The sequence below is a fragment of the Acanthochromis polyacanthus genome, chromosome 20, assembly GCF_021347895.1.
Source record: "Acanthochromis polyacanthus isolate Apoly-LR-REF ecotype Palm Island chromosome 20, KAUST_Apoly_ChrSc, whole genome shotgun sequence".
NCBI classification, from domain to species: Eukaryota; Metazoa; Chordata; class Actinopteri; family Pomacentridae; genus Acanthochromis; species Acanthochromis polyacanthus.
Window position 1 is genome coordinate 17,618,322 of NC_067132.1, and position 17,210 is coordinate 17,635,531.

The window sequence follows — 17,210 nt, forward strand, 5'->3', positions numbered from 1 at the left end:
AGGGGTGGCTCATAGTTCCAAGGTTTAGGTCAAAAGATTTTGCATGTGTGTGTTTGCTTGTGTGCATAGCAATTGTGTGTGTATTGTTTGTGTTGTCATGTGACACCATCACTTGATTTGCATCATGGAAGCCCTGTGTGTGTGAATTTGTGTGCTTGTGCAGCTGTAATACAATCCAGTTTAAGTTGCTTAGACCGTCTTTCGTTTGGCAAAACAATTTGTCAGTTGGCAAAAAATTAGTCAGCAGTCATTTTTAGAATGAATTAAGTAGAATAAAAATACCATGCATTCTTTTATATCATTTTAAAGTAACTAACTTTGGGATTTGGACACTTTGGAGAATTTTATTTGCAATGCCTCAACTCAGTTATTCTGCCAACACTGATTCTCATTTCATTGGTATCTCTTTCCGTAATTTAAAATCCCTATACCTACTGTATAGAACCACAGACTGTATGTCTAAACATTAATTTATACAACTGGTCGTCTCTAAAACTATAAAGACTTGGCAATAATGCGTTAAATCTGAAAGATAACTGTAAATGGAGATTAAAAGGTTGTAGCCCTGTTTTATTTTGTTTAAGATTGCCTATTATTCTCGGTACCTCAAAATTTAATTATCCGATGTGCATTGTTGTTTTGCTAGTAAATTTCGTCTTTAGTTGTGCATAATGGCTACAGTTGTGCTACCAACTTATAGAATTGATTGCTGATTTCTTATTAGTTTCTTGTCAGTTAAATCACTTGGCTAATGCAAATATTGTTTAATAAATCTGTTTGAGCACATAAGTGAACTGAGTGCAGATGCCGAAACACTCACATACAAAAAAAAGTATGATTGCGTCTGTTTTTTCCATATATAGTTAGATGTAAATCTGGCCTATATGCGTTTCTTATAGGAGGTTTTAAATCTAATTTTAATTGGATTAATATTAAACCTTTAAAGGACACTAATATTGGCTGAGTTCACAGTTGTTTTAGCTTTAATGGTCCAAATCCACGCTTCAAGACATCAAAGTCACCACATCGCTGTTTTTTCTGCTGTGAATGGTTTAGCCACCATCGCTCCCTCCCCCTTTATGTCATTAGCTGTATCAGCTGTGGCCATGTTTCACCAGCAGTGTTGACACAAAGAGCACAGAGCTGAGGTCTGAATCCCTGCCGCTGCCCTTCACCAAAACCAGAGGGATCATCTCAGTCAGGGATTCTGTGTCACTCTCTCAACACACCCCAGGACTCACATCAGCACTCAGAGCACAGCAGACCTTCAACTTAATGGACTGAACTACAAAAACACATGCGCCTGCAGACATATTTTATAAGTCAGTCATATGCATATTCATAGTACTGCAAAGCATGTGCTGTTCACATTTTACACACTACCATCCTGATACAGTCTCATACCTGTAAGTTACATTTGTTTTTTAAAGAAGGCCCGGCGAAGGCCTCAGTGGAGGGTTCAGTGCAGAGTAGAGAACACCAGCGGGAGATTAGGTCTGTTTGTAATCCATGGCCAAAAATGTCAGCAGAGTTTGGGGATTTTTCCTGTTTAATCAAAACTGATTCTACTCATTCTTCTTCCCAGAAATGAGGTCTGTGTTTGGGAACAGTTTCTCAATCTGTCTCTACCTGCCAGTACAGCCTCAGTATGATGAGTTAATATGGTAAATGTCATATCGGGTAACGAAAATGATGAAACGTCATGATGGTGCAGATCAAAAATTACTCAAAAATATGATTTTTTTTTTTTAATACTGTAGTTTGATATGTGGGCTAGTGGTTAGCACTTTCGCCTTGCAGCAAGAAGATCCCCGGTTCAAATCCCGGGGTGGGCCTGGGATCTTTCTGCATGGAGTTTGCATGTTCTCTCTGTGCATGCGTGGGTTTTTGTCCAGCTACTCCGGCTTCCTCCCACAGTCCAAAAATATGCAGAGGTTAATTGGTTACTCTAAATTGCCCAAAGGTGTGAATGTGAGTGTGATTGTTTGTCTGTATATGTAGCCCTGTGACAGACTGGTGACCTGTCCTGGGTGTCCCCTGCCTTCGCCCGAGTCAGCTGGGATAGGCTCCAGCACCCCCGGCGACCCTAATGAGGATAAAGCAGTGTATGGCGAATGTATGGATGGATAGTTTGATACATACTGTATGATCAGAGGTTTACTTACAGGAATATTATTTAATTGGATTGTATCATGTGTTGATTAGCTTTATTGCAAGGTAGATGAGATGATTGATACCTTTGCTAACCAGTGTCAGTTGTGCATTTATGAGCAAAAACAGTTTGCAGCACATAAGGTCTGTCATCTGTACTGGATTATATAAAAGCACAGACCACCCTCTCACGGTCTGGGGCTGCGAGTGGACAAAGTTTACTGCTGATCTCAGCACCAGAGCACTGGAAGAACCAAGAATAATAACCTCTGTCTTCATATGATAAAGTTGGGTATTAGAAATTGCAGTATTGCAAATTGTAAAAATTCACATGAATCACAAACACACACATATATATATATATATATATATATATATATAACAAAAGCACAAAATAAACTATGTATATATATATACACACAGAATTAATATGCTAAATCGTCTGCTCTGTCAACAGCTTTGGTGTTACATTTACAATTCAGTTTGTCGTAATAAATAGTAGCTGTTTTGTTCAATGGTTCTGGTTGAGCTGAACTCTGTCCATTGACAGCTGGCACAGTCAGATATTAGAATGCTGTCTGATTTAAAACACTCCTCATTTGCTTCTTTTTTAAGGACTAAATGCTATATCACAGTCAGTGGCAATTAGGGTAGCTTAGCAAAAGAATGAAAGCAGAAACAAACAGTTTAGTTAGATATTTTAAGCACATGATGCATTCTGTTTTGCAGGTTTTGTATAGATTTAAGAAACAAGATTGGATTCCAAAGCTTTGGAGGTTCCATTTGGCAGATATTTTTAACTCAGCAAAAATTATGGTAGTGGTAGTGAGCCTCTCATTGCTCCTCATTTGGCAGAAGAAAGTAAATGAACTTATTTCTGAGGAAGTCTAATTTTGCCATACAGTACTGCACATTTAGTCCAGTTCTTTTTCTCCAGTGATTCTATAGATACCAGGATTAGTGCATTTATACATTTTGTCTTGTATCCTTTAACTTGGAAGGATCTATTCATTGCGCAGCAAAGTTTTTCTTTTTCTTGCAGCCTGCACCCTTGCACCTGTCATTGTGTTTTTATGCTGCTAGTCATGCTTTGTGCATTTGTTTTTGCATACTATGGCATGTCACGATGAAGCATCCTTTCAGTGTGTGGAGGGAAACATTCAAATACAGTCAAATTTCTTATTCAGGAAGCATATTATTTTCGTGGGGTAGTTCTGACATATTCAATCGGCTAGAATGTGATTTGGAGTATCTTTACTGTTACTCAAAAGAGTGAAAGGATACAACGGAGAGGAAGGGGAGTCCAAATTTTCCAAATGACCATGAATGTTTTAACTACAATATGTGTATCTATAAGACATGACCGTGCACTAATATATTCATTATACAGCGCCAAAGCTCTCTCTTCAGCACAAAGTTAGCTTATCTCATGAGAACAGCCACTCCATCTTCCACTTAAAACCTCATTTGCTGTAGCTTTTGTCCCCAACTGCTGCATCCCCTGGTAATGTGAGCCCAGACCTCAGCCCAGGAATAATTCCTGAATAATTTCAGATTCGGTTTTAGCTAACCACTAATGGTGTTAGTCATGCTTGAGTAATCCTGAATTAGCACCAGCCGGGAATTCAATAGCCGGCCTGCGTGGATATATGTGCAGGGCAAGCTAAGTGCTAATTTGTGCAGACTCTGTGCTGCTGCTTTGGACCTGGGGATTGTTTGGATGCGATATAGGCTTGCAGTTTCTGGTAATGTATAATATCCCTTCATTATTCACTCACACACAGGAGCATCATTAAGCAAATGATATGACCAGTGCTCTATGGCAGTAGTTTTCTCTTGGTCGTGGGCAATTAAAGAGAGTGATAGAGTTGGAGAGGAAGATTGTTGTGCTGACGTTTGCCACGGACAAGGTCAAGACTCATCTTCTATTTTATTATATACAGTACCAGTCAGCATTCCCAGTTACCAAGCTTGGACCGAGGGGGAAGGGGAACGATTCAGTGTGATGGAGAGAGGAAAGATGAGGGAAAGAAAAAGGGGAGGGGTGCATATGTGAAGAAGCAAAAGGAGGGTGGAGGGGACCGAGAGGGGAAGGAGGGGGTTCAAAACTGTGTCAGCATATGTGAGAGAGATTCCTCAAATAGGCCATAGCCTGAGGAGTGATGGACTGAAGCTTCACTTTGGGGAATATGAACTTATAAAATCACACACACGACATTCACATATTAGAAATACACTCACACTGTATTGAGCAGGAGACCGAGGTATGACAAACCTTAAAGCGGGATGCACCGTGCAACATGGGAACTGTGGTTTGAAATTTAACCCTACAGTAAAATTAGAGAGGCTGAGATGCATACCTCAGCAGTTCTAAATACCCAGGAGTCTTTAGAGAGGGGGGTATCTGTCTCTCTCTTTCTGTCTAAACATCCTTCACTTTCGGCTTCTGTCATTCTCTCTTTTCCCTTTCCACCTTTTTCTGGTATCATTCCGCACCTTTTTCCTCCTTTTTCTCACCACCGTCCTCATCAAAAACACACAGAAACACATTACACGGAGAGAAAGAGCCGCAGTCGCTGCCAAACTGACTCAACACTTTTCACACAATTCATTTGTCACAGTAATGAAACAGCCCTGGATTGCACCAGGCGTTCATCAATATCATCGCTCAAATGGAGCTTCAGTCCAAAATGAGCTGCTTCAAGCTTTTGCCCCCTTCTAAATGTTGTCCAGATTTCTGCAAACTGTGGTGTGTCTCTGTGAGTGTGTCTGACAGTTTGTGTGTGTGCCAGCAGGTTCAAATACTTTGATTCTCTTGGACCCAACCCCCAAACTGAAGCACCTGCAGAGTGAACAGGTGTTGCTTTATATTCAGAAGCAGATTGGCTTCAAGTAAGGAGGCTGCAGACTGTCTGACAAGTTGTAGAACAGAAAACTTTTTCAAAGGTCAAGCATGAGCTTTTTTACTCATTTTTTTTTTGCCTTGAGTCTGGCATCATTGTGACAGTGCATTTTATAATTTGTCCTTAAAATGCATTTCTTTTCATGTGTGCTTTAGCTCTATGTCAGATGGATTTGCATGCCACTAACTGATACGGTGATAGACGATTCCAACTGTTACATGATGGTGTTGAATGTTTCTCATTTGCTCTGTGAATTATTATTTTTGGAATTAAGGCCACAGCGGAAACCTTTTACCACATCAGGAAGCTGCTGTTGATGAAAAACATCTGCCAAACCCACAGTATACTCTCTGCACCACCACCCAGATCAATAGGCAGATATTTCCCCGAAGAGCAAAAAGGAGAGTGAATGCTGGAAATGTGATCCTTTGTATGCAAACGTGACTCCAAAATGATAACGCTTCTCTCCCATCTTCTCAATAACACCTTCTTCAAGCACCAATATGCTGATGTTGTGTTTACAGCATGTTGCACAAATACAGGCCCAACAGTTCATGCACCGTGCGATGCTATGCCTGCAAGTTTAAACTGGTAATAGACAAGTTGGTTGCTTTAGCTTATCAATGTGAAGTAAATGTTGATTGCACAGCCATAGAACAGCTGTAGAATCACGACACCACTGACATTAGTTTGGCTGCTTATAAGCTTCGTTTTCACTGTGCAATTCTGTCTGACACTGGCTCCAAAATCTCCCAGGAAAATTAAGGCATGATTTATGGCACAAAGAACAACTGGAGATACTGTGACAACTCGAGCTGGTAAAAGAAAAAGATTGCCCATTTTCAGAGAGAGCAAACAGACTGAAGAAAGAAAACAGGAGTAAACCTCAGACAGGTGTTCACTTGACAGAGAGCTCTGGAACTTTAGAGGATTCAAAACTGACAAGCAGCTGGGATTATTTCTACTAAATCAGCAAATAACAGAACCTGCTTACTTACTCTGCTTTTATTATAGTGCTAAGATCAGGGTTTCTATTTGAAATTTGGACTCTTGGTTGTTTCTGGGTTTGGATCGTAGCAGGTTGTTATCGGTGTCAATGTTGGCAACACCACCACTAGCAGGCAAGAAACGAATCAGGAGCTTCTTTGTTCTCTTATTTTCTAGTGATGGCCATTTTGTGTTGTGTGTTGTTAGTCGTTCCAAGGCTCTAAGGAAAGAGACGAGCAATCTGGTCTTTGCAACAGTAGCACCAACAGTAATACAACTTAGAAATGCAAGGGGGGAGGAGGTTGAAAAGTTCTCTCTTGCCACTTTAAAGTAAGTGTCTACATGTAATATTTACCATGACGAACACCTACCATGCCTTTCATCTCCTCCTTCTACGTGTCCATGTTTTCCCATCCTTCATTTCACTCTCTTCTTGTCCCAATGCTCTATCACACCTCAACTCTCATCTTTCTCTGCCTGTCACCTCCCACCACCAGACATCCTGTCTGAGAACAGTCTGTATCACTTCCTCTGTCTGCCCGTGACTTTCATGCCCACTCCACTGTTAAGATCCTCAGGATATGCCATGGGCACGCTGTATACATTCATAACACATTCATGCCTCCGTTCACTTGGCAGCACATTTCACACATTTCAGAAATAGAAACCTGCATGTCCTTCTGGTAGCATGTGTGACAAGTGGACTTCTGCAGTATGCATGTCAGTGGTGTGATGTAACTGGAATGCTTTAATGTCAGTTTTTAACTCCGAAGTTCTCTTAAGTAAGACCCCGAAGCTATACAGTACCTACATTTATCCCCACGAGGGACATTCCTGGAGCTCAGTAAGAAGCACGGCATTGTGTGCTATACTGGGTGACTCTTATAAAAATTCCGATTCAAGAATTTTGTCTGCAGCTGGTCAGTCCAGAGGTTGTGGTGCTGGTAAACACATCCTCAGTGTGTCCTTTGTCAATGGGTGAAGCAGGGACTTATTTCTGGGTCCGTCATCTACTCATGCATTTTAATATCTAACTGTGCCAGTCGTCAAAAACAGGACAGCTCGGAGTCCAAGGACAGAGAAGTAGTCTGAAATAGAGACATCTGTCCGCTGGGGTCACTCTGACAGAAAGACAGGGGGAGGGAGGGGAGGAGGAGGGATGCGTGGGGATGAGGGCATGCGTCAATAGCCAGATGAAGGGGGATCGAGATAAAAAAAGGGGCATTGATTGAAAGAGAGAAGTGATGGTGGAAGAAAGAGGGAGAAGAAGTTGGATGAGCGGGGTTAAGCAGGGCAGCAGAACAGCTGTCAACACTTAGCGATACTTGAACTCCCGATCTGGATTTCATTTCTCTTTGCACTGTCATGTATTGTTTGGGCATTTGCTGTCACTATCATACATAAGTGACTAATCCACAAGCTTAAACTGATGTTTTTTTTAAATATAATATTTAATTTGGTCTCTTCTAAAGGGACTCTGGTGGTAGGTGACCGACATATCTTCTCGAACCAGTTCACAGATGGTCTCTACAGGCACAATTTTCAGTATTTGTTTACTTGAATGTGCATTAGTACAGTATCTCTCGGTAGAGTTTTCAAAGGATTTGTTAAGCAGGTCACCCCTGGCCTCTTGCTGTCTCACCATGGTACTCTCCCATAATACCTCTCAGTGCTAATGCTGAACTCACATTGATTCCAAAACATGTTAGTTTTGCCTTTTGGTTTCTGAGCAGAAGATTCAAGATTCTCCGATGCTATAGAACAGATAGCCGTCCACAGACTTTGCTAGATTTTAGACACTGCTGTATTGTAACCGTCATAAGAGGTGCTTCATGCTTTTGCTTTGTCTTGTGTTATGCTCTCTGTATTTTGAAGTGTATAGAGAGGAATTAAAAAAGAGAACTATCATAATCGAGAATCATGAAAACAGCAAAAATGCAGAATTTATTAACTGACTCGATGGTATTTCAGTCACAGTGTATTTTTCTGACATGATATGATATGAATCACAGCCTGCGTGTGTTTACTCCCGGGTGGTCCAGCGGCAGTGCACTGCTCCAGACTGGATTAAGGTCTTGCTTGGATGTGGCTGAGCTCCATTTGGAAAATCAGGATTTGGATTTGAGATAGAAGCACGAGGGAGGTGTTACGTTATCCCCAAGAGGGACAGGCTGAGTGATACAGCTGAACGATGATGGAAGAAGCAGGGAGGAGAGGAAAAGAAGCAAGAAAAAAGATAACCGAGGAAAGCTGGGATGTCATGGATGACACGGCAGAAGACATGCAGAATCACAGACCAGTGGCGTTTTTTACTGAGGGAAAAATAGAAAATGTGTGTTTGTATAGCACACGTGTCTTTTTGGTTAGTGTTCATGTGTTGAGTGGACTTTGAACACCCTTCTTTTATCCATGGTTACCATTTATACTGTTGTTTTTATTTGTGTGTCTCCAGAACGGCCCACGCTAGGACAAAAAGCGAGGCTGCAGACCAGGCCGCGATCTCTGCTGTGCATGACTCTGAAATTGCCAGAGCGGTTGCGAGGGAGCTCTCACCCAACTTCTACCAACCAGGTAACCTTTAGGAATAAGCCTTCACACACAGCACACATCTGTATATTGTGAAACTTCCTCCTAGTGGTGAAATGTGGATTAAACACAGCCTTAAACTGAGCTAAACATCAGAAATGTTAGCCTCTCTTGATACTTTACTGTCTGCATATGAAACAGACTGTAGATGCAATGAGAAGGTCAGTCCCTTTGGTGAAACACAATACTTCTCAAGTGGCTAAATTTGCGTGAGCATTTGCCTAGCTGTGCACGCAAGTATGGTTTTACACCAGCTTTTCAGACATTTTAGACTTGACTGACCCAAAGATGAAGTTGCAGGCGTTGCCGAGACTGTTGCAGGAGCCTGGAGGGGAGCTTTAACACATGAGTGGTTCACACCCAACAGTGGGACATTTACCCAGCCAAGCTATTCTAAAATCCCCCTCTCACCTCCCATATCCCCTTTTAAGCTACAGCATCCTCGAGCGCATTTTTAAACCATGTTTTTCTGAGATGGGTAACTGCTGAGAGGCTGGGTACTGTGTATGAATAATGATGTTTGCACAGTTTTAGAGCTGTTTACACTGACTTTGTCTGAGTCAGTAATGTGCTTGTTTTGGGTTCACAAAAGCACAGGGATTGGTGTTCCAGGACTGTAATCGAAGACTAGAGGTAGTGAGGATGATTTGTAGCACCACAATGGAGGACTGTGTTTGCGCATCGACAAAGCCGAGCCAGCTTGAAGCAGACTACTGTATTCTGGAGAGGAGCCATGTCTTAGCTCTGAAAAGCCTGTTGTAACAGCTTGGAAATATCAAACTCATGCTCTGTTGAAGTGTAGAAGTGTCTTACAGAAATATGAGTGGTGGTAAAGGAAACCTACAAAGGTCTCCTGCTCCTAATACCAGGCACTTCTCATCTTTCATTTGCCTGAAGGTTTAACAGGCACACACAGCAGTCACAGCACAGGGTGTCAACGCAACTCTGTTTAGTACATTTACAAGGCAAGCTGAGTTTTACAAGGTGTTGCAGGACATGTATTACTACATAAATAGTCAAAGGTAAAGATCCTTTTTTTTTGTTGAAAAATTGCGATGCAGGTCAGGTCAGAGGGTGAACTAATTTTCTGCAGTTCTTGTATCCTCTGAGTCAATTGAGACCTATTTTTTCATCTTAGTTTCACTTTAATGTGTTAGTTTTAAAGAAATGATTTAGTTGTGACTATAAAAAAGCATTGGGCAAGTATTCAACTACTAACCAGGTAAGCTCCTATTTATTTATAGGAGTTGTAAGAAGTTTAATAAAACAAAGTCATGCAGTGAATTAATTTACTGTGGTTTCTTAGGAGTCATTTTAATCCAAGGTTGCTGATGAAATTCAATGAAAAAGCGAGTGCTAACATTCACAGGTGCAATATCACAGTTTGGTTGTTTATTTTTATTTACAGTGTAAGATCTATACTATTCTTGCCTCTTCCACTGGGTGTAACATATTTAGGCCGATGAGCTAGTGACCTTGGGGCCTTGCCAAAAGCCACCACAAAATAGTGGGTGACAAATAGATTGACAATGGGACCCATTCAAGCATGTCTCTTCACTAAGCCACAGAAATGGCCAGCCCGGGCCAGACACATCCTGCGGCTTGTTTGTGTTGTGGAAAACAGTGGTCATGCTTGGCAGGCTGGCTGATCTCAAGGTTCACAAGTCTGTGCAGAGAGTGTCCTTGCCTTATAAGTCAGATCATGAATGAGAGAGTGGACGATGTCATAATAATGTGCAGTGCAGGACGACATCTGAGCCGCTGCGTCTAAACGTTCAATTACGTAAGCATGTCTGGTAAGCTCAACTGAAAGCCAGACAGGCACCTGCAGATAGCCAAACCCATTTTCCATAGATGAGCATAATTCTAGTGTATGAAAGACTTAGCTTTGTATTGTACGAGCCAGATTTTCTAGGTTTGTTGTCTGTGCATGGTCTGTCCTTTGGCAGGTTATGCCATGTTTGAGTGTAAACACTTTCCTCTATTTGTAGCTTTCTGGTGACATGACCACCAGTGGTGTTCCTCTCAAACAAACAAAAAATACACTGGATCAAGTATAATCATATTTCTATGAACACCTTGCTGATCCTAATGTTCCAGTGGGACAAAGCTGCTCAAACTGAACAAATAGTACCAGAAGAAACTTTTATGACTTTCCCAAACTAATCTGCTTTACTTCCTCAATGTGTACCTCCACTGTGGAAATATTCTCACTCACACCCCATCCCTCAGCTTTTAATAAATCCTCCAGGGTAACAACCAGGGGTCTAAACCCCTTGTTGTTTGTAATTGACATTTCAGACTCATAGCAGATTATCGCCAAGATTGGGAGTGTGTGTTTCAAAAGAGAAGAGAGAGTCACAGGGAACAGGACCCTGACCCAAATGATTGATTCACACACAGCACCCTGGAGGGGGAGCAGAGAGGGTTAGCTAGGCGTGGCCTGTGGCGTGACGTTAATTGGGCTATATTTGGTGCCGATGTCTGCTCACTGGGGTCTAATGGAGACATAGCTGAAATCCTTATGCACTGAGAGGAGCTTGGTGCCGCACTAGTCCCCTCTCCAGGGCTGACACGGAGCAGCTGTCCTTTCCTTCAGCCCGTCGCTAGAGGGGGGTTGGAGGGTGAGAGGGGGCAGCAGGGATCCTGCTCCTCCCTGTTTGACCCAGTCAAGGTGCACTTGGACCAGGTGGAACCATAAAAGCTTGGACCTGTCAAGGCTGAAAACCGGACATGAGCAGGTGCTGCTGTATATTCATAGCAGCAGGTGTAGAGTCAGTTTTTACACAGTAGTTCATGTGAAGTTTAAAGTAATGCAGAAAGTTCTTGTGACTTTCAAGGATACCGAATATAAATTACTATGAGAAACTGCTCCTATATCCTTTCCTAGATTTCAAAAGTTTGTTGTTTTTTTTATCAGTTCCAGCTGTTAAAATAGTAGCTATTTCAAAGAAACACCAGAGAGATGGTTCTTTGCATTCATGTGAAAAATGTATTGCTGTGTCAGCCTGTCATTATATAAGTAGAAGATCATGGCTGGAAAAAGTCAGCAAACGCCTTTGGACATTTAATTAGATTTTATCCATGAAGCATGCCATGTCTCCATCTATCAGTGTCAGTGTATGTAAAGCTTTCCAGGTTCTTCTTTTCATGTGGCCACTTGCAAACAAAGCACAGGAAGTCACTGTGAGCACATTCGACCAGTAGCCACAGACAATAGATAAGGAATAGGTTATTTAAATATGTGTGTATGAGTGCAAATGTATGTGTCTGTGTGCATGTGTGTATGTAACATAGTGAATGTAATCTGGCCAAACAATAACAGCTCCCCCTGCCCATCTGCCAGTGTGAGTAGGAGGAAGAAAGAGAACATCTAAAATGCTACGAATTGAGCAATAAATTTGAAATTTAACAGAGCAGTGCTGAGATAACAACCCACAGAACAGATTAATTCATATACAGTATAATGCAATACATCAATACTAGAATGTTAACCAAATAAAACAAACTTGGAAAATGCAAATCCATTTTACAACCAACTGGAAGGCATGTCATTATATTTGACATAAAGACACAATGACACACTTAAGACATCACTTTGCCTGTAGTAATGTGTATTTGTCTCACGAGTGACTTCTCTGTGCGTCTGACAGGGCAACAGCCAAGACCTGTCATCAGTCCCATAGCAACAACAGCCTTGGGTTAGTGTTTGATTGCCAGCAATTTATGAAAAAGGTTCAAATGGTGAAGAAAAACAGCCTATTTGGCCAAACACGCTCTTTTAACTAGAACACTGGATTATAAACTACTGCATCCCCATAAATGGTCTGATGCACAGTGGTAACAGATGCAGTAACTGCACATAATGTTTTATTGTGACCTGCTAAGGGACTGCAGATGAAAATTAGCTGAAAGCTATCTTTGGTACAATGCATCAAATGGAAACATTTATGTTTAATATTGTACATGGTCCCTTTTTAAATAAACTGATGATAATAATAGTAATAATGTACTTCTTCCTCCCGTACACACACACACACACACACACACACACACACACACACACACAGACACACACACACACACACACACACATCGATGCATGTTTCAGTGAAGCTTCCCTCTTGTTACTGCTGTTCATCTCATATTAAGGTCAGGAGGGGTTAGGCAGGGTCTTGAACATCCGATCCGTTGTGTTTTGTGTGGGTATATGATTGTGTGTGTGCGTGTTTTGCTAAGAGAGCAGTGGAGCAGAAAATGTGTTGTGGATTAACATGAGCAGAACTGGCAACCTGCAGCTTAAATGAAACCTTGTATTCTAATAACCTCAAATAGACAGTGATGATGTTTGAAGAAAAAGTCACAGGACATATTACAGTTTCTCAAAATGAATTCAAGTTGAGAATTAAAATACTTGAAGACACATATCTTAAATGTGATAAGTAATGCCCTGAATGCTTAAACTGCCATCTTTACTGGTGTTTGTTTTGAGTATTTTTGTCTTGGTCATGACATGGCCTACTTAAATAGCCTTCTTCAAGAAGGCTGCGGCCCAGTTGATCAATGTGTAGATGAAAGAAAAACCACAGCCATTTGGGTAATTGAGTCCCAGTACATGTTCCAGCTGACCTGGCAGGATTCCTCGGTATAGTGCATCAAATAAATCTTCACTCACTTGTCACAAGGATTTACACCAGCTCAAATAACTACAAAACAGCCACACAATTCTAATTCAAAGATTTCTTTTGTGTGCATGCTTCTTCTGTCGAAACACAAGAGAAACATGTTCGGCATATTTTGGAATTTAATGTGACTGCACAAATGGAATGGAAGTAGTTTTCCCAGAATGCCAGTACTGCAGTCTTATATGAGTGTTGGACTGGGAGGGGGGTCGTTCAAGTGCCAAAAACCATTCAGAAAATGCTTGGAACCCCTTGCAGGAATCTGTCCCCAAACAGATTGAAATTGCTCGGGCCCGCCCACGAAGCCCTAACTCTTATTGAGCTATGGTGTGAAATTAAGCTCAGCAGATATATTAAGCCCCACAGATGTTCAAATGTCCCCCCGTCTCTTTGTAGTGGGTCTTATTGGTTGTAGTGGTTATGAAACAAATTACGAATGCCACACAGCTGAAGAATACTTTGGGCTTATGAGTACTGAGGCCCAAAAGATTCCACAATAAGGCTGTTTACGCTGATATGGGATTAGATGCACTTGTTCCTTTCCGGATTTTATATTTGCATAATGGTTCCTAGAAGTGATGAGCGTCAAATCTAAGTCAATATTTACTCGTTTCCATTGAATCATAATGTGCAAACTTAAAAGGTGATGTGTATGTAAGAGACCTCGCCAAAATCTGTTGGATTGATCCCTGAGATTAACCCATTTTCCAACCCAAACAGTAAGTCAATACTGAACAAACCACCATGAAAACATTAGCATCAGATCTCCTTACACAGACAGAGTGTTATCCGGAGTTAAAGTGCAGTAATGCATCTTCAAAACCTTGCCTTTTACACGCTGTCTGTATAATTACTTGATTTCTTTCTATTTCAAATGGTATATACGTGATGCAGAGAATCCTTCTCTGTTCATAGCATCTGATGTGCTTCAAACAATGCAGCATTGTCCCTGCCTTAGTCACTCTGACACCGTCTAATTTAGGCGAAGAGAGAAAAAAGCAAAGCAAACAAAGAGCCTCATGTCTCTACTAAATGTTAATTTTGCGCAGAACAAAGGGACTGATAAAGTGTCACTTCTATTACATGCAAAATGGAATTTACATTCAGATTGAGGCTTTATTGTTCACACATTAGAGCACATTAGAGGAAAATTGAAAACCTGCATAGTTAAAAGATGATTTTCCATTCAGTCAAGGAGCAGTAATATCCCTAGACCATCTGTGTCCGCTAAGACAGGACCCAAAAGTGTCGTTGACTGTTGTTATCTATACAGCCATGTTGGTAGCATGCGCAGAATTGATGTGACGAGGGCCTTTCCAGGAAAACAACCTTCTGATAAAAGAGAATAACTGATGATAAAAATGAGCCTGCAGGGGAGGCTTCCTTTGTCAAATGGTGTTTGTGACCTTGCATTAATCAGTCCATTTCCTTCCATCTCCCTCCTTCCCTCGGTCTTTGCAGAATGGCTGCATAAATTATGTTGATTCATGAATATTTTATTTGAAAATGTACCTGCGCTTAAGGACAGATCTGGTTTAAATCTGGATCACAGTAAAACTTTGCGGTCAGGCAAAATTAAGAAAGCTTTGTTCTCCCAATCTGGATATTTGGACAGTCGCTGCAACAGAAACTTCAGAAAAACACTTGGTGACCATGCGGGGTTTAGTAATCTCTTGAGTCATGACTGAATTATGTCTGAACCTCAGATAATGGGGCATTTCACTGTTCAATCAGTGCATGTTCAAGACTACCAGTATACAGTGTCTCTTATTGTATTTTTCAAGTATTCTCATCACATTCATGTCACAGAGCAAAGGCTTAATTTGTTCTTTTGAAATTATCCCAGATGATCTTTGAAAAACATAGCTGGTCCCTTAGCTATACTGCTGGCAATGCCATTGTTTTTAATGATACTGCCAGAATAGTTTGGCTTTTTGAGAAATACACTTTTCACTTTTTTACTTTGTTAGAGGAGAAAGTGTTGTAGACACCAGCACTGTTGTCAGCTTTGTCAAATTAGTCTAAACACTGCAGTCTGAGAAACGGCTAGCTTGTCTCTGTCCAAAGGGTTACATAAGCTGCCTGCCAGAACATCTAAAGCTCCCTACTTAGCACATTATATCTTGTTTGTTTAATCTGTGCAAAAACTAAAGTGTAAAAATAACAAATTGTGATTTCATGTGCCAGACTCTTTCTTGGCCAGGCACAGTCACAGAAATAGTAAATAAAATAGAACTAAAAGAGGGAAAATAACTCGCCTGACTGTGTCATACAACATAAAAGCCAGTAAGACAACAACATTTTGTTTTTACATTTCAGTATACTGTGTATAAGGTGTTAATGACTGAGCCTTAGATGCGTCGGAAGGCTGATTTTGTTACCTTTGGACAGAGACAGGCTTGTTTGCTTGTGCTAAGCTAAGCTGACCTGCTGCTGGCAATGGCTTCATGTTCTGCAAACACAAGAGTAGTTTTTACTTCTTGTCTCACTCTTGGCAAGAAAGTGTGCTATATATGTGTTTACCAAAAGTCGTCTTCCTTAAAAAATGCCTTAAAAGAGAGAGAACAAAAAGTGTTTTATCAGATGCACAATGAAAAACATTTTTATCCCATTTCTGTTGTTGCATCTAAACCAAACAAGTAAACAGAAATGACATGTATTTTTGCTTTGGCTTCAGTATAATGATAATTCAAACTGATGTTGGGCTGTTTATCTGTGGATTATCCATCATGTTAATACGTGTCACTTCTTTCACCTCCTCAGGACCTGACTACATTAAACAACAGTTAAAGGAGCCCGTTGAGATTAAGGAGGTCCCTGTAGAAAAGAAGGAACACTCCCCGAAGGATTCTCCCCACTTTTACCGCAAGGGCACCACTCCCCCCCACTCCCCTGTGACCAGTCCTACCACCACACCTCCCCCCTCGCCTCACTCCAGCAAGAAGAAAGGTCAGCTCGCCAACAGCACCAGCCGCAAAACCAGCAAAGAAGAAAAACCTTCCCGCAAGATAAGCAAAGAAGAGAAGTCGAGTCACAAGACCAGCAAGGATGAGCGGTCTAGCAGGAAGCTGAGTAAAGAAGAACGGCCGTCCGTTACCGACGGCCCCAAAGGTTCTCATGTGTACGACGAGGCTCCACCTAAACCCGCCAAGGTTCAGCAGCCTGCCCCAGTATCTGCTCCTCCTTCACAGCCTCCTGCAGTTCCAGTCAACGGCCAGCTCCACTCTGAGTACCACAGTTACTACGTCAAGGCCCCTACAAGGGTCCCTCCACCACCAGACCCAGAGGAGGATATAGAGGAAGAGCCTAATGCCCTGGCCCTGGCACGTATGCCCCCACAACCCCCTAAGTCCTATAGTACCCCCACTCCTAAGCCGGCCTCCATACGGGAGAGCAAGAGCGACCAGAAACTCAGGAAGCAGGATTCCCTAAAGCCAAAGAGCCTCGCAGACACAAAGAAAGCTAGCATGGAGATTGCAGAAAGCACGGAAGAAACAGTAAGTGTCACTGATTAATATCATGTAAGAGTTAATGTGTTTCGTGTTTGTGCTATGCTACGTTAACGAGCTGCTGACTATAGTTTCATATTTATTGTACAGACTTGAGAGTGATATTGTTGCAAATCATTCTTGTTAATACTGCCTTGTTTTTTTCCATGTATTTAATTTATTCCTAATAGCCCTGATTTGTGAACAGGGACATTAGCAGTACAGATAATTTAATTCACTGTTACATGATTGTTATGTGATATCTGATCTTTTAATATTGCTATTTTTTGCAGGGTCCTAACTCAATCCTTGTTGCTATGGTAATGCTGTTGAACATCGGCCTTGCAATTATATTTGTCCATTTTCTGACATGATGATGCTGTTTGTCAGGCAAGTTCATTATTTTTTTTTCT

The 17,210-nt window shown here is 41.4% G+C and overlaps 1 protein-coding gene across 1 annotated transcript in view; it reads left to right on the plus strand.

Moving 5' to 3' along the window:
- jph1a (junctophilin 1a) overlaps nucleotides 1-17,210 on the plus strand; it is a 33,837-nt gene that overhangs the window by 14,090 nt on the left and 2,537 nt on the right. Inside the window, exons 4-6 of the mRNA XM_022195036.2 lie at nucleotides 8,494-8,612; nucleotides 16,073-16,806; nucleotides 17,091-17,187. Coding sequence (XP_022050728.1) covers nucleotides 8,494-8,612; nucleotides 16,073-16,806; nucleotides 17,091-17,171 — 934 coding nt within the window. The 3' untranslated portion in view covers nucleotides 17,172-17,187. The remainder of the gene's footprint in view (nucleotides 1-8,493; nucleotides 8,613-16,072; nucleotides 16,807-17,090; nucleotides 17,188-17,210) is intronic.